The 22,982-nt window shown below is 42.1% G+C and overlaps 1 protein-coding gene across 2 annotated transcripts in view; it reads left to right on the forward strand.

Annotated features, from left to right (window-relative positions):
• The window catches only part of LOC137372982 (spindle assembly abnormal protein 6 homolog), a 101,416-nt gene that overhangs the window by 63,454 nt on the left and 14,980 nt on the right, over positions 1-22,982 (forward strand). For both annotated transcript variants that reach the window (XM_068037569.1, XM_068037570.1), the window contains 2 exons: positions 939-1,020; positions 14,646-14,779. In XM_068037569.1, coding sequence (XP_067893670.1) covers positions 939-1,020; positions 14,646-14,779 — 216 coding nt within the window. The remainder of the gene's footprint in view (positions 1-938; positions 1,021-14,645; positions 14,780-22,982) is intronic.

Consider the following 22,982-nt stretch of genomic DNA (forward strand, 5'->3'; position numbering starts at 1 on the left):
GAACGGTACCTCAGCTCCTTTTACCCACCTTTGATCCATATCCCTTGATACCCCAACAGAACAAAAATCTATCAATCTCAGTCTTGAAAATTTCAATTGTGGGAGACAGTTCTGGGTTTCCACTACCCTTTGTAGATAAAAGTGCTTCCTGATTTCACTCCAAAATGCTTATCTGTAATCTTAAACTTGTTCTGGAGTCCTCCACCAGAGGAAATAGTTTCTCTGTATCTTCCCTACCAAATTGCTTTATAATTTTAAACACCTTAATTAGATCAGTCCGCAATTTTCTAAACTCAAGGTAATACAAGCCAATTTATGCAACCTGACCTCATAACTTAACCATTTCAGCCCCAGTATCATTATGTTGAATCTATGCTGTACCTTGTTCAAAGCCTTCCTGGTGCGGTGTCCAAATCAAATGCAGTACTCCAGATGGGGTCAGACCAAGACTGTATACAACTAAAGCATAACTTCCTTTTCCTTACATTCCAGACACTTGAGATAAAGGCCAAAGTCTCATTAGCCTATTTGATTTCTTTTTGTGCCTGTGCACTAGCTTTTAGTGAAACTGACACCCAAATTTCTTTGGACCTTTAAAGTTCAGCACCATTTTAACCCTCAGATATCAGATAGAGAAATTCTCAACTCCTTTAGCTGACTAGTTTTACCAGTTTTCAGCTTGTGCAATGTGATTTTGAAGTAGTAAATAACTTATTCCATTCGGAGCATAGCATAAATAAATACAAAATACACTTTTCACAGAATCATTTGTAGATAACCAGAAAATTATAAATTGTGATTCCACCTTGTTGATTGTTTTAGACATGGTATCTTAATCTTTAAATTGTTTTTGTTTTTGATTACGTTTTCATGGAAGAGATACGTGACTGAAAGTTGGAGCAAAGTAGCATTTGAAAGTGCTTTTTCTCTTGCTGTAGGTATCAAAATTGCAAGAGCAGTTAGAAGAAACAATGGAGAAATTGGAGGAAAGCAAGCAGCTCCTTAAAACAAATGAAAATGGTAAGTACACAGCAAAAACATTCTCTCTAATTGCAATCTGGCAGTGGGATTAGATCAATTGGATTGGTGGAACAGAGTAGCATTAATTCTAAATGTTAATGCTTTGCAACCTCGTGGTAACCTTTATACTTGATTTATTTGACAAAGTATCTTAATTTTGTCTCAGTAACTGAATTTGCAATGTTTGCATGGGAATATCCCTTTTTTATTTGTTCGTGGGAAGTGAGCATCGCTGGCAAGGCCAGCATTTATTGCCCATCACTAGTTGCCCTTGAGAAGGTGGTGGTGAGTAATGTTCTTGAACTGTTGCAGCCCATGTGCTGTTAGGGAGGGAGTGCCAGGATTTTTGGCCCAGCGACAGTGAAGGAACGGTGATATAGTTCCAAGTCAGGATGGTGTGTGGCTTGGAGGGGAATTTGCAGGTGGTGGTGTTTCCATGCATCTGTCTCCCTCATTTTCCTAGGCCAGGGGTCTGCAAGCACGGAGCCACATTGTGGACTGAGGTGCAACTGCCGACCTCGATAGATCAAACCTGTTTTGATGGTAATTAAATGGTTAGTTTCATTGTTTTAAACTTTTATTAACAGTGTACTTGTGAGAAAGTATAATTCAATTAACAACTTTGTTGTAAAAACCTTTAAAATGTCGTTGAAATGTGTCTTTCATTATTATTGGCATTCGAGTAACAGCATTGCGGTTTTTAAGATATTACGTTTTTTTGCTAAATTTTTAATGTGGCACTTCTTGTTCTTAAGATTGCCGACCTCTGTTCTAGGTGGTAGAGGTCATGGGTTTTGAAGGTGCTGTTGAAGGAGCATTGACAAGTTGCTGCAGTGCATCTTGTAGATTGTAAACACTGCTACCATTGTATGCCGGTGGTGGAGGGAGTGAATGCTTAAGTTGATGGATGAGGTACCCATCAAGCCGGCTACTTTACCCTGGATGGTGTCAAGCTTCTTGAGTGTTGTTAGAGCTGCACTCATCCAGGCAAGTGGAGAATATTCCATCACACTCCTGACTTGTGCCTCGCAGATAGTGGATCGGCTTTGGGGAGTCAGGAGATGAGATACTCGCTACAGAATTCCCAGCTTCTGATCTGCTCTTGTAGCCATAGTATTTATATAGTTTGTCCGTTCAATTTCTGGTCAATGGTAACTCCCAGGATGTTGATTTTGGGAGATTCAGCGACGGTAAAGCTGTTGAATGTCAAGGGGAGATGGTTAGATTCTTTTTGGAGATGGTCACTGCCTGGCACTTGTGCAGTGCGAATGTTATTTGCCACTTATCAGTCCAAGCCTGAATGTTGTCCAGGTTTTGCTGCATATGGGCACGAACTGCTTCAGTATTTGAGGATGGTGCTGAACACTGTGCAATCATCAGCGAACATCCCCAATTTTGACCTTATGTTGGAGGCAAGGCCATTGATGAAGCAACGGAAAGATGCTTGGGCCTACGACACTACCCTGAGGAACTCCTGCAGTGATGTCCTGGGCCTGAGATGTTTGATCCCCAACAACAACTGTGAGTGCACTGAATTGATTATGGTTTCTTTGTTTCTGTAAGTATCAAATTGGTGCTGTTTTAGAGCCTTAATTAATTGGTGAATCCATCCTTTGCATGACATGATTTATTGGCAAAGGAATGTGACTTTTTGGTGGGGTCCCTTTATGCTGAGACAGATCCAGAATGCAGAAATTGCACTATCTACATTTTCAGCTAAGCCTGAACTTCAGTGGATGTTTCTTGTTAACACTTGACCCCAGTTATTATTAGGGTTTATAGATACTATGCTATTTTAATCCATGTAGCAGACTGAGGTCCTCAAATAGTAGATTCTGAACTGTTTACAGATGACAGAGTGATGTGAACTCTTAAGATTTTGAAGTGGTGTGAGCCTGGGCTAGTCAGTTACTCAAGACTTGTTCTGCCCATGGATCTCTTGTTTTATGACTCATTCATTGCTCATGTCCGCTCATGAGCGGAAGTAACTAATAATGGACCAGTCAGAAGTTAAATGGCTTAGTGGGTGAGTGCACTGGATACAGTAAAGGTTATGGACCCCTGTTGTGCTGAAGGCTTGTGCCCCAGAACTAGTTATGCCCTTATCAAAGCTGTTCCAATACAGTTACAATACTGGCATTTACCGAATGATGTAGAAGATTGTTCTAGTATGTCCTGTCCACAAAGGCAAGACAAATCCAATCCAGCCAATTACTGCCCTATCAGTCTACTCTCAATCATCAGCAAAGCGATGGGAGGTGTTGTTGACATTGTTATTAAGTGGCACTTACTGACTAATAACCTGCTTACCGATGTTCAGCTTGTATTCTGCCAGACTACTTGGCTCCAGACCGCATTATTGCCTTGGTCCAAACATGGACAAAAGAGTTGAATTCCAGAGGTGAGGAGAGAGTGACTGCCCTTGACAACAAGGCAGCATTTGACTGAGTGTGGCATCAAGGAACGCTAGTAAAATTGAAGACAGTGTGAATTGCGGGAAAACTCTCCACTGGCTGGTGTCATACCGAGCACAAAGGAAGATGGTTGTGGTTGTTGGAGGCCAATCATCACAGCCACAGGGCAACACTGCAGGAGTTCTTCAGGGCAGTGCCCTAGGCCCAACCATCATCAGCTGCTTCATCAATGACCTTCCCTCCATTATAGGTCAGAAATTGGAATGTTCACTGATGATTGCACAAGGTTCAGTTTGCTTTGCAATGAAGCACTCAGTGCCCGCATGCAGTAAGACCTGGTCAACATTCAGGCCTGGGCTGATAAGTGGCAAATAATATTCATGCTACATTGCCAAGCAATGACCATCACCAACAAGAGGGAATCTTAATCATCTCCCTATGACATTCAACAGCATCGCCATCACTGAATCCCCACCATAAACATTCTGGAGCTTACTATTGACCAGAAACTTAACTGGTCCTGCCACATAAATACAAGAGCAGATCAGAAGCTGGGAATCCTGCACGAGTATCTCACCTCCTGACTCCCCAAAGCCTGTCCACCATCTACAAGGCACAAGTCAGGAGCGTGACGGAATACTCCCCACTTGTCTAGATGAGTGCAGCTCTAACAACATTCAAGAAGCTCAGTACCAGCCAGGACAAAGCAACCTGCTTGATTGGCAACCATCCACCACCTTAAACATTACTCCCTTCACCGGCACACAGTGGCAGCAATGTGTACCATCTACAAGATGCACTGCAGCAACTCGCCAAGGCTCCTTTGACAGCACCTTCCAAACCCATCACCTCTACCGCCTAGAAGAATAAGGGCAGCAGACGTGAAGGAACACCATCATCTGCAAGCTCTCCTCCAAGTCTCAAACCATCCTGACTTGGAACTATTTTGCCGTTCCTTCATTGTTGCTGGGTCAAAAACCTGGAACTCCCTCCCTAACAGCACTGTGCGTGTACTTATGTCGTATGGACTGCAGTGGTTCAAGAAGGTGGCTCACCACCACCTTCGCAAGGACAATTAGGGATGGGCAATAAATGCTGGCTTTGCTAGCGACACTGGCATACCATGAACAAATCAAAAAATAAGCTCCTGCTCAGATACTTGTGCTTGTTTGCTAACTTAAGCAGTAAGACTCATGATAGTAGAACTGATTAGTCTTATTTTGTCCATTCAAAACCTTTAGAGTAAGTTACAGCATTATTTAAATCTGTCACAGACTAAAGTTAAGGTGTAGTAATATCTCAAGTTTAAAATTCAGATTTCTATTTTAAACACTATATGGTAATAAGTTCAAAACATAAAAGAAACAGTTGTTGAAATAATACCCTTAGTAGTAATGGCCCAGACCTCAATAAGGATGACTGAGTTAAGTGGAGTTTGGGTGAATATAATTGGTGGACCTCTAGATTGGGCTATATATATATATGTGGATTCGCCATGACAATGTTACGGGTAGCTTGTTACAAAACTATAATGTACATGGTACACATGTACACATGATGCCTTAGACTGGAAGATCCAGTTACTGTATGCTTTATAAAAATCAGAAAATGCTGTAAATACACAACAGGTTTGCTACCTTCTGGAAATAAAAAAAGAGGTTAGCATTTCAGGTGGAGATAGTGCATTAGCAATGATCAAAAGGGGAGGAGCGAGCAAGAGCTAAGAACATAAGAAATAGAAGCAGGAGTAGACCATATGACTCCTCAACCCTGCTCCGCCATTCAACATGATCATGGCTGATCTTCTACTTCATCTGCACTTTCCTGCCTGCTCCCCATCTCACTTGATTTCCTAAGAGACCAAAAATCTATCTATCTCAGCATTGAATATACTCAACAACAGAGCATTCACAACCCTCTGCGGTAGAGAATTCCAAAGATTCACTACCCTTTGAGTGAAGAAGTTTCTCCTCATCTCTGTCTTAAATGATAAACCCTTTATCCTGAGACTGTGTCCCCGTGTTCTAGATTCCCCAGTGAGGGGAAACAGCCTCCCAGTGTCTACCCTGTCAAGCCCCTTCAGAATCTTGCATGTTTCAATGACATCACCTCTCATTTTCCTAAACTCCAGAGAGTATAGGCTGAATTTACTCAGCCTATCATAGGACAACCCTCCCAGGAACCAATCTAGTGAACCTTTGCTGTACCACCTCCAAGATAAGTATATTCGTCCTTAGATATGGAGAACAAAACTGCGCACAGTACTCCAGAGCCCTATACAATAATAGCAAGACTTCCTTGTTCTTGTACTCCAACCCCCTTGCAATAAAGGCCAACATGCCATTTGCCTTCCGAATTGCTTGCTGTACCTGCATACTAACTTTGTGTTCCTCGTACAAGTACACCCAAGTCTCTCTGAACATCAACATTTAAAAGTTTCATGTCTTTTAAAAAATATTCTGCTTTTATATTCCTACTACCAAAGTGAATAACCTTGCACCTTCCCACATTATACTCCATCTGCCATGTTGCTCACTCAATCTGTCTGTATCACTTTACAGCTTCTTTATGTTGTCACAGCTTACATTCCTACCTAGCATTGTATCGTCAGCAAACTTGGATACGTTAGTCTTGGTCTCTTCATCTAAGTCATTAATCTAGATTGTAAGTAGCCGAGTACCAACACTGATCCTTGCGATACTCCGTTAGTTACACCCTGCCAACTTGAAAATGCCCCGTTTATCCCTCATCTTTGCTTCCTGTCCGTTAACCAATTCTCCATCCATTTGAACGTTTTACCCCGAACTCCATGAGCCCTTATCTTACATATTATCCATTTGCATGTCACCTTATCGAATACCTTTTGGAAATCCAAGTATGCTGCATCTACTGGTTCCCCTTTACCCACCCTACTAGTTATATCCTCAAATAACTTTAATAAATCTGTCAAACATGATTTTCCTTTTGTAAACCAGGCTGACCCTGTCTGACTGATCTATGATTTTCTAAGTGCATAGGAACATAAAGGTATAGGAGTAGGAGTAGACCATGTGGCCTCTTGAGCCTGCTTCGCCATTCAATACAATCATGGCTGATCTTTTGCATCAATTCCACTTTCCTGCCCACTCCCCATATTCCTTGATTTCCTGAGAATTGAAAAATCTATCTACTCCAGCCTGGAATATACTCAATGATGGAGCATTCACAGTTCTCTGAGTAGACAAAGATTCACAACTCACTGAGTGAAGAAATTTCTCCTCATCTCAGTCCTAAATGATAGATCCCTTATCCTGAGACTATGTCCCCTTGTTCTAGATTCCTCAGCCAGGAGACTTTCAGAATCTCATATGTTTCAATGAGATCACCTCTCATCCCAGGGACCAATCTAGTGAACCTTCACTGTACTGCCTCCAAAGTAAGTATATCCTCCCTTAAATACAGTACTCCAGGTGTGGTCTCAGCAAAGCCATACACAATTGTAGCAAGACTTCATTGTTCTTGCACTCCAGTTCCCTGCAATAAAGGCCAACATGCCAGTTGCCTTCCTAATTGCTTTCTGTGCCTGTATGCTAGCTTTCTGTGCTCCATGTACAAGTACACCCATGTCTCTCTGGACATCAACACTTAAAAGTTTCACACCTTTTGAAAAAATACTCTGCATACCTAAGACTTGCTTAATAATAGATTCCAGCATTTTCCCGATGACTGATGTCAGACTAACTGGCGTGTTGTTCCCTGTTTTCTCTCTCCCTCCTTTCTTGAATAGCAGTAATACATTTGCTATCTCCAATCTGCTGGGACCATTCTAGAACCTGGGGAATTTTGGAAAATCATAAACAGTGCATGCAATTTCTCTGCAGCTACCTCTTTTAGAACCCTAGGATGTAGGTCATCAGATACTGGGGATTTGTTGGCTTTTAGGCCCTCAAGTTTCTGTAATACTTTTTCTCTGCCGATATTATTACTTCAAGTTCCTTGTTCTTATGAGGCCATTGGTTGCCCTCTATTTCTGGTATGTAATTTGTGTCTTCTACTGTGAAGACAGAGGCAAAATATTTTTTCAACATCTGTGCCATTTCTTCATACTCCTTGATCATTTCTCCTGTCTCTTGGGGCCAACATTTACTTTAGCTACTCTCTTTATATACTTACAAAAACTCCTACTATCTGTTTTTCTGTTCCAAGCTAGTTTACTCATGTTCTATTTTTTCTTTTTTACCAATTTTTGGTCACCCTTTGCTGGTTTCTAAAATTCTCCCAATCCTCAGGCTTACTATTAGTCTTCGCAACATTATACACCTCTTCTTTTAATTTAATACTATCCTTCTCTAGTAAGCCATGGATAGATCTTTCTTGCTCAGTTTTTATTTTTGAATGGAATGTATTTTTGTTGAAAAATTTGAATTGTTTCTTTAAATGTTCTTCACTGTTTATTTACAGTAATACCTTTTCGTTTATTTACCCAATCAATCTTAGTCAGCTTTCCCCTCATACTTATTTAATTGGATTTGTTTAAGTTTAAGCTTTTTTTGGACTTGAGTATGTTGCTCTCAAACTTAGTATGTAATTCAATTGTATTATGATCACTTCTTCGCAGAGGGTCTTTTATTATGAGATTACTAATTAACCCTGCTTATTACGGGTTGTTTCCACAATGTATTGTTGCAGGAAACTGTTGTGAAAGTATTCTATAAACTCACTTTCCATTTTACTTTTGCCAATTAATAAGAAGATTAAAGTCCCCCACAATTATTACCTTGCCTTTGTTACAAGCTTCAATTATTTCTTACTTAATGCTCTATCCAGTGGTATAACTACTCCTACCAGCATTATAATAATTATAATTATTGATTCCTGGGATGGCAAGACTGATGTATGGAGAGAGATTGGGTCAATTAGGCTTGTATTCACTAGAGTTTAGAAGAATGAGAGGGGATCTCATAGAAACCTACAAAATTCTAACAGGACTGGACAGACTAGATGCAGGAAGGATGTTCCCGATGGCAGGGGAGTCCAGGACAAGGGGTCACAATCTAAGGATAAGGGGTAAGCCATTTAGGACTGAGATGAGGAGGGATTTCTTCACCCAGGGAGTGGTGAACCTGTGGAATTCTCTACCACAGAAAGCAGTTGAGGCCAAATCATTAAATATATTCAAGAAAGAGTTATATATAGCTCTTAGGGCTAAAGGAATCAAGGGATACAGGGAGAAAGTGGGAACAGGGTACTGAGTTTGGACGATCAGCCATGATCGTATTGAATGGCGGTGCAGGTTCGAAGGGCCGAATGGCCTACTCCTGCTCCTATTTTCTATGTTTCTAGAACTGTTAAAACCCTTGTTGCTTCTAATCTCCACCTACACTGATTCTACTTCCTGATCTTCTGAGCCAAGACCCTTTCTTACTATTGTCCTTATGTCATCCTTTATTATAAGGATGGTCAAGAGAGTGTGGGAAAATGGTGGACTGATACGGAACACAAAAGTCCGAGTTTATCAAGCCTGTGTCCTCAGTACCTTGCACTACAGCAGCGAGGCCTGGACAACGTATGTTGAGCCAGTGGCACTTGAGATGGCTTGGCCATGTGAGCCGCATGGAAGATGGCAGGATCCCCAAGGACACATTGTACAGCGAGCTCGTCACTGGTATCAGACCCACTGGCCGTCCATGTCGCTGCCTTAAAGACGTCTGGAAACGCGACATGAAGACCTGTGACATTGACGACAAGTCGTGGGTGTCAGTTGCCAGTGATCGCCAAAGCTGGCAGACAGCCATAAAGGCGGGAATAAAGAGTAGCGAGTCGAAGAGACTTAGCAATTAGCAACAAAAAAGACAGAAGCGCAAGGAGAGAGCCAACTGTGTAACAGCCCCGACAACCAATTTTATCTGCAGCACCTGTGGAAGAGTCTGTCACTCTAGAATTGGCCTTTATCGCCACTCCAGGCGCTGCTTCACAAACCACTGACCACCTCTAGGCGCTTACCCATTGTCTCGAGACAAGGAGGCCAAAGAGAGATTATAAGAGCTATTCTTCCTTTTCCATTCTGCCCATCATTTTGAAATGTTATGTACCCTGCATTCTTTATTTCCCAACCTTGGTCACCTTGCGATTAGCTCAAACCCATTTATCTCGATTTGTGCAGCTTGTTTGTCTATCTTGTTATGAATGCTTCATGCATTCAGATAAAGAGCCTTTAAATTAATTTTTTTATCATTATTCTTTGCATGGACCATATTCACTACTGCATTATTACTGTTAAACTCTGTCTTTTCCTGTCCAGCTCTGCTTGTCCTTACCCAAATTACTGCACTGCTCTATTGCCTCCACTTTTCTCTTTAAATTTGTACATTTCTGTTCACCTGCCCCCTTCCACACCTCTTTTATTTTAAAGTCCTATCCACAGCCCTTAGTTATACCATTTGCCAGGATGCTGATCCCAGCCTGGTTTAAGTGGACCGCATCTCAACGTAAGGTGTTTTGGTGTCAGTGCCCCATGAGTCGAAATCCCTTCTTCCCACACCACTCTGAGCCATGTATTTAATTCTCTAATCTGCTTGACTCTATGCCAAAGGCTCAGGTCGTAATTCAGAGATTATTCCACTTGAGGTTCTGCTTATTAATTCAGAACCCAGTTCCTCAAACTCCCTCCACAGAACCTCATTCTTAGTTATACCTGTGTTGTTGGTTCCTACATGGACCACAACAATTGGATCCCCTCCCTCCCACTCCAAGATCTTTTCCAACTGCAAGGTGATGTCCCGAATTCTGGCACCGGGCAGGTAGCACAACCTTTGGAACTCCTGGTCATGGCTGCAGAGAACAGTATCTGTCTATGCTATCCCCTACTACGAACACGTTCCTTTTTACTCATCCTACTTGAATGGTCTCCTACACCATGCTGACATGGTCAGTTTGCCCATCCTTTCCACAGTCCTGTTTCTCATCCACACAGGCAGCAAGTACCTCGTGCCAGTTGGACAAAACCAAGGGCCACGGTTCCTTCATCGTTACATCCTGGATCCCTATACCTGCCTGACTCGCAGTCACACTCTCCTGCCCCTGACCATTGCCCACCTCTAAAATACTGCTTCCCTAAGGGGTGTGGCTGCCTCCCGGAACAAAGTGTCCTGGTAACTCTCCCCATTCCAGATGCCCTGCAATGGCTGGATCTTAGTCTCCAGCCCAATAACTCTGAGCCAAAGTTCCTTGAGCTGCAGACACTGCAGATTTGCTTATCCAGGACCAGAATGCTGTCCAGAAACTTCCACATGCTGCAGCTACATCACACCACTTGCTCTGCCATGGCTATTCATTCAAACATACAAATTAGGAGCAGGAGCAGGGCACTCGGCCCCTCGAGCCTGCTTCGCCATTCAACAAGTTCATGGCTGAACTGACTACTCCACATTCCCGCCTACTCCGATAATCTTTCAGCCCCTTGCTTATCAAGAATCTATCCACCTCTGCCTTAAAATATTTAAAGACTCTGCTTCCACCGCCATTTGAGGAGGAGAGTTCCAAAGACTCTTGAACCTCTGAGAAAAGATTTCTCCTCCTATGTGTTAATTGGGTGACCCCTTATTTTTAAATAGTGACCCCTAGTTCTAGATTCTCTCACAAGAGGAAATATACAAAATATACAAACTGGGTGGTTTTATTTTAATTTTAAAAAGTCACAACAGATTTAACTCTCAGCCGAACAATATATTCCATATCCACCCAGTCAAGACCCCTCAGGATCTTATATGTTTCAATCAAGTCGCCTCTTACTCTTCTAAACTCCAGCCTAAACAAGCCTAGCCTGTCCAGACTTTCCTCATAAGACAATCCACCCATTCCAGGTATTAGTCTAGTATCCAAACTGTTTACTTGGTTAATTAGTTGAACAATAATTTTAATCGATTATTTTAGTTGTATAATTAATTCGTTTGTCTAGTTTATTTCAACAATTTAAAAAAGTAATAGTAAGTTACGGCTATATTCAAGATTACGAATATGCAAAAAAAGCATGTTAATAGCCTATAAACAGTTTTGAAAGGCAAAGAAGAGTTGGAAAATACTAGCTGAGATTCAAAGTTCATCCCAGGCTGTGGAAATATATTAGAAAAACAGAAGATACACAAAACAACAGCAAGGAAAGGTCCACACTGGAATTTGATTAGCTGCCTCTGCAATGGTTTCAAAATCTAAAATTGCTAAAACCAACATTCAGACCAGAGGACTCCTGGGTACCAGGAGGAAGATGAGATACTGTTGTTGGAGCTGTGTGAGTAGTGAAAGTTTTAAGGTTGGAGTGTGCAAGAGCAAAATAGCAAGCGGTAGGGATTGTGTTTCTAAACAGAATGGAGATATTTGGTAAAGGAGCCCCCAATATAGAAGAGACCACACTGTGAGCAGCAAATTGGGCCCACCAAGTTGGATGAAGTGCATGTAAATCATTATCATACATGGAAAAGTATTTGGACTTCCAGATGGTACAGGAAGAAGCAAATGGACAGGGTTTGCATGAGGAAAATGCCTGGGAAGAGCAACTTGTTGTATGGGTAATGGGAAAGTGAAAGAAAGAATGTCATGAAGACTTTGGCTCCTAAGATCCGAGGGAGGTAGAGGTTGCTTGGCACTTGGGTCATATCATAGTTGTGGGAATGATCGGAAGATACAAAGGCAAATAGGGTTCAAGAGAGGTGGGAGAAGGAGTAAGAGTAAAACCTCAGTGAAGGAAAAAAGCAAGACATTTCAGAATCAAATTAGTTGTAAGAGTATGTGAGTTTGGAATAGATATTTATAGAATACAAGTTTCAGTAATTGGAGACAATTTTAAAAGAAATGATTACCAGAGTAGATGAATTCTGTGGGATGTTGGACATGATCTTTGTCAGGATGATTGGACAGAGTATATGTATGTGTGCTAGATGACCAAGTGACACAAGCTGAAGCTGAACTTGGAACCTTTCCCAGTGCATTTAGAAAAATCTTGCACTCAATTGGTACTCCAGCATTCCTTAGTAAATCATCTTTTCCAAAGAGACAGCAACAAAAGTTTGATCCTCCAGCTCTCTTCCAGACAGTCGATTACTTCCCAGTGTAGAACTCAGAGCCACATAAATGATGACACTGAAAGAATAGCACTGCAAAAGAGGAAATTTAATTGCCTAAATCTTCTGGATGCACTACATCAGTAGCTTTTGGACAATAATGAACCGACATTCAAATCCTCATGAAACAGGCTGACCAAATCCTCATGGAACAGACTTGTCTTCCTTTTGATTCTCCAAAAGTTAACAAAATTACCAAAAATTCTCCAAAAGAGAGAGAAAGAAGACCAGGAAAGTGGAACAGAACAGTCAGAGATGGATCATGTAAAGATAAGATGAGTCGAAATAAGACATTCATTTCTGCAGGTCAGAGCCAGCACAGGAAGCAGCGCCAACAACTATCATTGTAAAAGAGGAAGAGATCAAGGAAATGGCCTGAGCAGGATGAGTACAAAAAGGGTGAAATTTATTCTGTCAATAAAAGTGGGAAATCTCCAACTGATAGGACAACTTTTTCATAAAAATTTAATGAAAGGAATGTTTTTCCCAGGGTGTTCCAACTACCCTTTGAAAAGATGAGAAGAAGTGTTGGTTATCATAGTGACAACCATTTCAAAACATTCTGGGAGCCAGATAATCAATAATTATCAAAGCAGGAAAGTGTGTCAAAGAATGATGCATGTAGGTAGACGGAACTGGCAAGGAAAGAGAAGTGGGAGATGAACTTGGAGATCACCAGGCTTAAGCAATGGACGTGCCTGGAACTTGTACTTGTACCTGTATTTGTGAATCTTCGGGAGAAAGTAGAAAGTGGTTTTGCAAGGTTAGGACATAATGATTAAAGGCAGGGAATGGTGGGGATGGGCAAATGGAGATCTTCAGAAGCTACAAGCTCAGTGGCATTCTGGGACATGATGGTTTGTTGTTCACATAGGATCATGGTCAAGAAAGAGATAGGGTGATCAATCCAGAAATTGCTCAACTGGTACTTTCATTGTTGCTCTTCCATTGCTGTATGTGGCAGTATTTGGCTTGTCATCCTGTATTGATTTTTATAAGTTATTTAGCAAGATGTGAGATAGTGCAGGAAGAAACCAGGCTGACTCTTTTTCAGTGGGGTGGGGGATGGGGAGTATAGAAAGGGAGAAAAATCAGTGGCTTTCTTGCACATTCTGCAATTTGGCCATAGCGAGTTCAAGGTTTTTCCACCACACAAAAGCAGGGTTTATTATCACAGAATTGTTATAGTGCAGAAGGTGGCCATTTGGCTCATCGAGTCTGCACCTGCTCCCTGAATGAACAATTCACTTAGTGCCATTCCTCCGCCTTCTCCCCGTAACCTTGCACATTCTTCCTTTTCATATAATAGTCTAATTCCCTTTTGAATGCTTCAATTGAACATGGCTCCACCACACTTTCAGGCAGCGCATTCCAGACTTGAAACACTCGCTGTGTTAAAAAGTTTTTCCTCATGTCGCTTTTGCTTCTCTTACCCATTACACTCGTTCTCGATCCTTTCACAAGTGGGAACAGTTTCTCCCTATTTGCTCTGTCCAGGCCACTCATGATTTTGAATGCCTCCATCAAATCTGCTCCCAGTCTTTTCTCCAAAGAAAACAGTCCTAACTTCTCCATGCTATCTTCAGAACTGAAGTTCTTCGTCCTTGGAACCATTCTCCAATGCCTTCACATCTTTCCTAAAGTGTGGTGCCCAGAACTGGATGCAATACTCCATTATGTTGTGTTGTATTTCCTAGTAAGATCAGGGTTTTAAAGTAAGCCTGCAGGACTACTTGCAGTTTCACTGTTGTGTTGTGTTATTATTTGCTTGAACTGGGTTTAGTTGCCCATATTCATATTAGTCAAAATGTTTTATATAGCCAATAGCAAGGTGGTACAGGAAAATGCTGAAAGAGGAGGATAGAAGACATGAGAAGAGAGAGGATACAGGGAAAATGAATGGATTGTCTTGTACATTCTGCAGGGGAAGCAGCATTGTTGGAGGTCTGAGCTTCTTAGCCAGGGAGAGTGTACACGTGTGTATGCACGAGACTTGTGACAAGAAAGAAAAAATATGTTTTGGGAAAGACAATAAAGGGTTCAATTCTCCTTGTGTGAAATTGACAGTTCACGAACATTTTATTTGGTATGTAACCTCTTTTTTCTCATCCTTAAGTGATTACATGGCTCAACAAACAACTTAATGAAAACCAAATGATGAGGAAGCAAGAGATAATGGGACCATCTGGGATAGTTTCTGCTTCTGGAAGTAATGGTATCTTCAAAAGAGGAACTGTACATCACAATATAGTAAGGAAATTGATGCTTTTAATATACCAAATATGATCTAAAGATTGAATCATAATTCAGGTATCTAGAGCTGAAATGCGAGGATTGCAAAGCAGTGTGATTTCAGCAGTCAGTGTTTCTTAATTCTGTCGTAGTGGTTACATTAAGACTTGAAAACCATAGTTTTAGTGCTGAAAGTATAGTAACTTATTTTTTTCCATTTTTCTGGCCAAATTTCTCAGCGACTCTGCCACTTTGGAGGAGGGCTATCCTGTGGTTTTATTGGTCACTCTTTGCAGCGATGAAGTGGACAGGGCAAAATTCAGAGGGACTAGCAACCAACACAATATGAAAGGTTCAAATTTGCCATTGTCTCTGTATGAGTCCAGCTGCACATTAAGATGAGTTGGAGGAGTGGGAAGAAGAGTCACCAGAACACTTCTGGTAGCTCCATAATGATAAACTCCAGAAAGCTTGTTATAGAAGGATAAGGCTGGAACATATATTTACCCAGTTTCACAATTCATGTGCAGAGTAAAAGCATTTCAAACATGTAGCTCTACACACTGTTACGACCAGGTGCAAAAGGTGTCTAGGGGTCTGTTATTATCATCACCTGGTCTTATTGTAACAGGGTTTAATTTTAAACACTGTTTTGAGTTCCCCCTTTGTGAAGCTTTGTTCATAACTTTCCAATTATAAGGCAAAGAAATGAGCACAAACAGGCTTTCTTTGGTTTAAAGAAGAAAGATGAAATTTATTAAACCTTAGACTCTAATAAGGTTATTCCTTTGGATATACGACGTGCCCACACTAGCATGCACATGTGATACACACATGCAAATAGGGACAGAAAAGAGCAGAAGAAAAGATAAGTAGAACAGTTTGAGACAATCTTTTGTTACTGTGCTTCGAGCTTGCTGTAGTCCTTGATTGAAGCTATGATCTTGCGTTTCGTTGGGGCCCAGTGTTTCTTTTATACCTTGTTCATGTAGGAGACTTTTTCTCTTTGAGTTTACGTGTCTTTCAGGGTTTCCAAAGCGGGTGAAAGCGAGATGAGTGCAGACAAGAGAGAGGTCTTATCAAACCAGGAGCTTTCACAGTTCGAATCCTTTCTTGGAAGTTCAAATCTCAGTCAGCTAGTCACATGACTAAAACTGGTCTGACCACTTCTTCTGTGTATTAGGGAAGCAATGACTGGGTCCCTTTTGTTCCAACACTGCTAGTACTATGCAAATGTTCTTCCAGTCAGGGTCTTGCAATTTTAAGTTTGAATGTTCATTTGGCGAAATCATGTGTGCCTCAGTTTTGGCAGGTGGAAGGTTTGCCTGACACCTCCACACCCAGGGGAATGAAATGCGATTTCTTAAAAAACGGCGCTTTTCATTACAGAGTTTGAGAGAAATATAAGATACAGAAAGAAAAACCATGCATTTCTCTCATTCATTTACCAATCTTAAAGCCTATTTAAAATGGTCTTTTCTGGGTGCCAGGGCTGCTTTGATTTTCTCTCTTTTTTTTCTCAGGAAAGTTAGTAGTGGGGGGGTGCAGATCTATCCTGAACTCCCTGATTCATACAAAGACTTTTGGCTTCAGGGGATGGGTGATTCCTTTTTCCTCTGACTGTTGGGGGTGGAGTCTATGTTACTCTCCCCTTTGTTCTCTGCGATACTCCTACCTGCAGGTATTTGTGCAGACTTAACTGCATTCTCCTGTGATACTTCGACTAGGTGAGGCATCACCCTAACGGTTTCTCTGCCCCCTAGAGGTTTCTCTTTGTCTCTGCAGGTTCCTGTAAATGCTGATAGCAACTCTGATGGAGGTGTTTCTAGAGTCTGCAATCACATAGGAGGATGTGGTGTCTAACTTTTCACATTTTTTGGGGTTGGTTGATCAGACAGTAGGGGTTTTCATCCGGGATTCTTCCCAGACTTCCTTTAACCTGCCCTCTTGGTCACTTTTATCCCTCCTCTTTCTAAACTTTTGCCAGCCTTGTGCCTGCCTGTCCCCTTTTGTTCTCTGTCCTTTACAGTTCACCAGCTGTCTGCTGGAGGGTCCTCCTAACACCAGTACAGGACTTAGGGGTACAGGTGTCACTGTAGGTTGGGGTTTCCCCATAACCTGGCACATGTGCCAACTCCTGCAGTACTCCACCACATCTTTGTGGAGTTTTGGCCAGTCAAACTGCTGTCTTATGTGAGCTTTGGTCTTTTGTATACCGGCATGTACAGCTACTGTAGTCTTGTGGCCCTTAATATTTCTGCCCGGTACCTCTGCGGCACCACTAACTGGAGAACCACAGTCCATTCCTTGCCCTCAGGTCTGTGAGGAGAACTCCATTTCCTCATCAGTACCTCATTCTTTAAATAGTATCAATCAGGGACTCCCTCTGCTTCACTTTCAGACTGGGCAGCCTGTGCTAACTCTTGCAATACTGGGTTGGCTCACTGAGCCTCAGCTAGGGAAAATCCATTTAATTAATTCCCTGGGTCTCCTAATTTTCCAAGGAAAGTCTTGGACAGGCAGACCTCATGGTCATTTGCCTGCAGTGCCAAAGCAGTCTCCTCTGGGGGAGCTAGTTTGATCATGGCCTGACCCACTACACATTCAGGGAAACTGCAGGAGACCGTCTCCTGCCTCTCTGACCTCCTGCAGTCTTTCATTACTTGGGGGGCTACCACCTTCACCCTTGCCAGATTGTTACCTAGGACCAGGTCAACCCCATCCACACGTAATCTAGGGACAATCCCTGCAGACACTGGTCCTGAATCCAGGTCGCACTCCAGGTGCACCCGGTGTACAGGTACAGGCATACACTGCCCTCCAGTACCATTCACCATTCTGGTGTTCACTGCACTCTCTGGGGGAAAAGTCAGGCCTTTTCCCAGTAACAGGGATTTAGTCGCTGCTGTGTCCCTGAGAATTACTGTGGGCTTGCTTGCCCCACTCGAGGGTTATGGGGTTACTTTCTCTTCAAACACAAAACACTGATAACTTTTCCTGCACTGGGTTACACTCTTACTGCAGTTAGAACCACAGCTTGTTCTGTGTTTTCCATCAGGGCCTCGTCTTCACTGAGAGGGTGTGTCCTGATTAACCCCACCAGTTTCCCCTTTAGTTTCCAGCAGTCAGCTTTTAAATGCCCTGTTTTATTACAAGGAAGCACACAGGTCTCCAGGTCTCACTCTCGCTCACAGCACCTTCCTTTTTGGCTGGACAAGGACCCCCTATGTCTCCTGCTTGCCTTTCTCTTCCAGGACTGCCTGGGCTTCTAGCACCTTCCCACCCTTTGTCCTTTTTGGATTTGTGGGGGTGATCAGGAAAGGTTCTCCCCAGGCAAACTGACTAATAAATTAAAGCAAATTCATCAGCCAGAACGGCTGCTTGCCGGGCTTCCTGAACCCGCTGCTCCTCTACATGGGTTTTTATTGAGAATGGGAGAGCGTTTTAAATTCCTCTAACAGGATTACTTCTTGGAGAGTCTCATAGCTGAGCTGTACTTTTAAAGCCCTCAGCCACTGGTCAAAAGACAGCTGCTTGCTTCTTTCAAACTCCAGATAAGTTTGATTGGCTTGTTTTGTGAGGGTTCTAAACTTTTGGTGATAGGCTTCGGCTACTAAATCATATGCTCCGAGGATAGCATTTTTGGTGAGTTCATAATTTGATGAACTCTCATCTGGCAGCAAGGAATAAACTTCATGGGCTTTTCCAGTTAGTTTGCTTTGCAATAAAAGAGATCAGGTCTCAGCTGGCCATTTTAGCTGCCTTGCCAGTTTCTCAAAGAACCCAGTCCTGAATTGTGCTGTTCCATATTGGCCATGCTTTCACTAGGGTTACTCTGTCGTCCCCTAGTTAACTCAAGCTGCTTCAACTCTTTCTTCGCATTCTTTCCAGACTTTTCTCTCTCTCTTCCACCTGCCTTTCATTTTCTTCACATTCCTTTTGGAAGGCCCTCTCTTTCTCCCTCTCCCTTTCCTCAAATTCAAGTTTCCTCTGTTCCAATTGTATCTTTGCTTACAATACCCTGTTGGATTCTGTTTCTAACACTGCTTCTGCTTCTTCAGATTCAAGGGAAAAATGGTTGGCCACTAGCCTTAAGAGTTCAGACTTCCTAGCCTTGCCACGTACAGTGATCCTACACTGCTCAGCCATTTTCCTCAATTCCTGCATAGTGCTTTTAACTTATCCCAAGTTATTTCACCTTGGCTTGGAGAGCTACTTGCTTCAGTTGCAGACATATTAGTATTCAATCACACACAACCACAAGAAAACCTGTATTGATTTGCTCTTTTTGATTGGGAACAATTTGGCTTCCCACTTCCAATTTCACTTGTTCGTCTGTGGGTAACAATCTGGATGCTAGCACCCAATTTCTGTTACGACCAGGTGAGAAATGTGCCTAGGGGTCTGTTACTATCTTCACCTGGTCTTATTGTAACAGGTTTAATTTTAAACGCACTGTTTTGAACTCCCCTTTTTATGAATCCTTGTTCACAACTTTCCAATTATAAGGCAAAGAAATGAGCACAAACAGGCTTTCTTTGGATTAAAGAAGAAAGATTAAATTTATTAAACCTTAAACTTAAATTCTAATACAGTTAATGTGTACAGATATACAACGCGCCCATGCTAGCATGCACACGCGATACACACATGCAAGTAGGAACAGTAAAGAGCAGAAGGAAAGATAAGTAGAACAGTTTGAGGCAAATTCTTGTTACTGTGCTTCGAGCTCGCTGTAGTCCTTGATTGAAGCTATGGTCTTGTGTTTCGTTGGGGCCCAGTGTTTCTTTTAAACCTTGTTCACGTAGGAGACTTTTTCTCTTTGAGTTTACATGTCTTCAATGGTTTCCGAAGCTGGTGAAAGCGAGATGAGTGCAGACAGGAGAGAGGTCTTATCAAACCAGCAGCTAGGAGCTTTCGGAGTTCGAATCCTTTCTTGGAAGTTCAAATCTCAATAGTCAGCTAGTCATGTGACTAAAACTGGTCTGACCACTTCTTCTGTGTATTGGGAAGCAACGACTGGGTCCCTTTTGTTCCAATACTGCTAGTACTATGCAAATGTCCTTCCTGTCAGGGTCTTGCAATTTTAAGTTTGAATGTTCATTTGGCGAAATCATGTGTGCCTCAGTCTTGGCAGGTGGGAGGTTTGGCTGACAACACAAATCCCTTTCCCAATCCCAGTGAGTGTCTGCTTTTAAGTGCTCAACTAAAACCCCAATAAACCCCCTTCACCTGCATATAATCACACAATTAACAGAGTCCCTCTTTCTTTTACAATACAACTTAGATTAACATGCTCAAGCAATACTTCAAAATAAATCAAAATTAAATTCCATATTGGGCACAAAGATTTTTTTTTAAATTGTGAGACACCCCTCATTCAGCACCTCCAACAATTTCTTTGCACTCTCATTCTTCTTTGTAAAACAATCGGATAGCTGATGACTTGCATCAACCCATTTAAGTTTGGAGATTTCCTTTTTCTCCAGCATTTATTTCAATCCAGCAAGGTCAATACGTAGTCTTTTCTCACTCACCCTTTTTGTAGAGTGTACATTATCCCATAAAGAACAATTATTCACATAACATTCAATGGATATCCTATCTTCAGGATGTCCCTTGTTCAGAATTTCACCCAAAATATTTGACAAATAGAACCCCATGTCCACTGCCTCCACAAGACTCAGTATTTCTGCAGCTAACGTGCTTTTCACAACCCGTTTTATTTTCTTAGCCTCCCAAGCTAAAGGACAACATTTCCCATTTTCCCCATCAGAAATATTACGAAACCAGCTGCACTCGAATACCCATCAGCAAAATTAGCATGTGAAGCATCACTAAAAATTATTTGCTTCATGTTCTTTGGGTCACCTAAGGATGGGAACTTCAGTACTCATTTCTCCAGATTTAGTTTTTTCAGTGTTTTATTTGCCCTTAAAACATTCTCAACTTCTGGATGTTTCAACATCGTGCTTAACTCCCAGCACATTAAAACTAACATCAGGCCTAGTCTGAGAGCCCAACCAGTTTAATTGGGCTTTTCAATTGCTCAATCTCTGCTTTAGATAGATCATCATCCTTCTGTGATGACCTAACACGATTAACCGGGATGGGAGTAACACTCTATAAATAGGATTATTGATTCAAACTTATTCCAGACTTAGTCTGTTTAATATCTAAACCAATATATTTAAAGGCCCCACAAGCCTGACTCCCAATCTTAAATTCTGCCTTAATCTTAATAACATATTTCTCAAAATTTGCAGTACCACCCCATAAGAAATCATCAACGTGCATCATGAAGGTGCCTGAAAGTTTCCCTCTATGATACCAATAAAACTTCGCAGGATCTGCTTTTAGTTGAACACAACCAATTTTCAACAAAACAGATCTCACCGAGAAATACCACACCCTGGAAGCATCATTAAAGCCATAGACGCATTTGTTCAGTTTCCATAATTTTCCTTCTGCATCTGCTGCCTCTTTAGGTGATTTCAGATATACTTCTGTCTGAAAAGTATCACCTTGCAGAAATGCAGCTTTTATGTCAATGGATCTACATTCCCATGAATATGTGGCCAAAAGAGCCAAAAGGATTTTCAAGATTACTTTTCCAGCTGTGGGAGAGTCCACTCTAACATCGGTATTCCCCCAGTCGCTCTTCAAAACCCCTCACAACTAACCTCGCTTTAGCCTTATAAGTTCCATCGGGAAGGACTTTTTCAGTACAAGTCCATCTATGTGACAAGGCCAGCTGTCCCCTATCTGGTACCTCAGAATAGACTCAAAACTCTCTAATTCCTTATGTTTTGCACCTCTTATTCTCAAGTTTATTGGCAGCCACTAAAACTTCACGATCATGAGGACTGCTGCTTTTAGTTCTATTCGGAGACTGCCCTCTAGCCTTCGTTTCATTGTGTAATCTGTTCATCCTACGGCCTCTATTAGCACTTTGATGCCTTTCGGAACTACTGCTCGAAGATCTCCCTCACATTTTATCGTAAGTTCTTTCTCCAGGACGTGATCTTTCCTTATGCAAGAGTCACTTCCTGACACACTATCAAAACTTGTACTGCGCTTTCTTACCCTCCACTCTTACACTCCATTCTGCCTGTCCATGGCCCTGGCTTCTTGGCCATCATCCTGAACATTTAACCAATATTTAAACTTGCCTGTAGGTTTTCTTGTACGCCCCATAATTGTTGCATCTCTCCATTTATCAGACTCCTCTAGGATATATGTCACCCAAGTACCCACTCGAGGCAATTGGCCTTTGGATGCGATAGCTCTTTCCTGAGCATCATGATCGGTTACATTACTATCCAACCCCTGATCTACCTGTGCCTCAGGACCTTCATCACAAAACACATGAGTATTTGAAGTATAAGGTGCCTCTATTCCCTCTATCAGCTGCTCAGATTCTGAGATTTTGTAACCAACCCCAATTAATCGTGACGAATGAACCTTAGCAGTTTGATTTCCATACTTGATAACTACTGTCTTACCATCCCGACCGATTACTGTACCAGGGCCCTTCCATTCCCTATGGGCCTCTCTTTTATAATAGACCAAATTTCCTGAACTAAATTCCACCTCAGATGGCCTTATACGATGCCTCCAAGCTCTGCGAATTTTCTCAGAGACCTCTGTCTTGATGAAAACCCGTCTCCCTGCACGTAAAGCATTCAAATGTGTAGAAAAAAATGGAACTAATTGTAATACGTCTAGAGAAGAAGGACTGTCACACAGTACAGAAGGCAATTTGGGATTCCGCCCATAGATCAATCAACCGTCTGAAGTGAATTCTTCGCATGAACCGCCCATGCCAGGGCAGTTGACAACTTGCAGTTTGGCTGGTCAGCCAAAATTTCATGTAACATTTCATCCACTACTGCGTGATTCCTTTCACAAAGCGGGCGGCACAGTGGCGCAGTGGTTAGCACCGCAGCCTCACAGCTCCAGCAACCCGGATTCGATTCTGGGTACTGCCTGTGCAGAGTTTGCAAGTTCTCCCTGTGTGGGTTTTCGCCAGGTGCTCCGGTTTCCTCCCACAGCCAAAGGTTGATAGGTAAATTGGCCATTATAAATTTCCCCTAGTATAGGTAGGTGGTAGGGGAATTGAGGGAAGGTGGGGATGTGGTAGGAAAATGGGATTAATGTAGGATTAGTATAAATGGGTGGTTGATGGTCGGCACAGACTTGGTGGGCCGAAGGGCCTGTT

Source organism: Heterodontus francisci, chromosome 8 (genome assembly GCF_036365525.1).
Source record: "Heterodontus francisci isolate sHetFra1 chromosome 8, sHetFra1.hap1, whole genome shotgun sequence".
NCBI lineage: Eukaryota > Metazoa > Chordata > Chondrichthyes > Heterodontiformes > Heterodontidae > Heterodontus > Heterodontus francisci.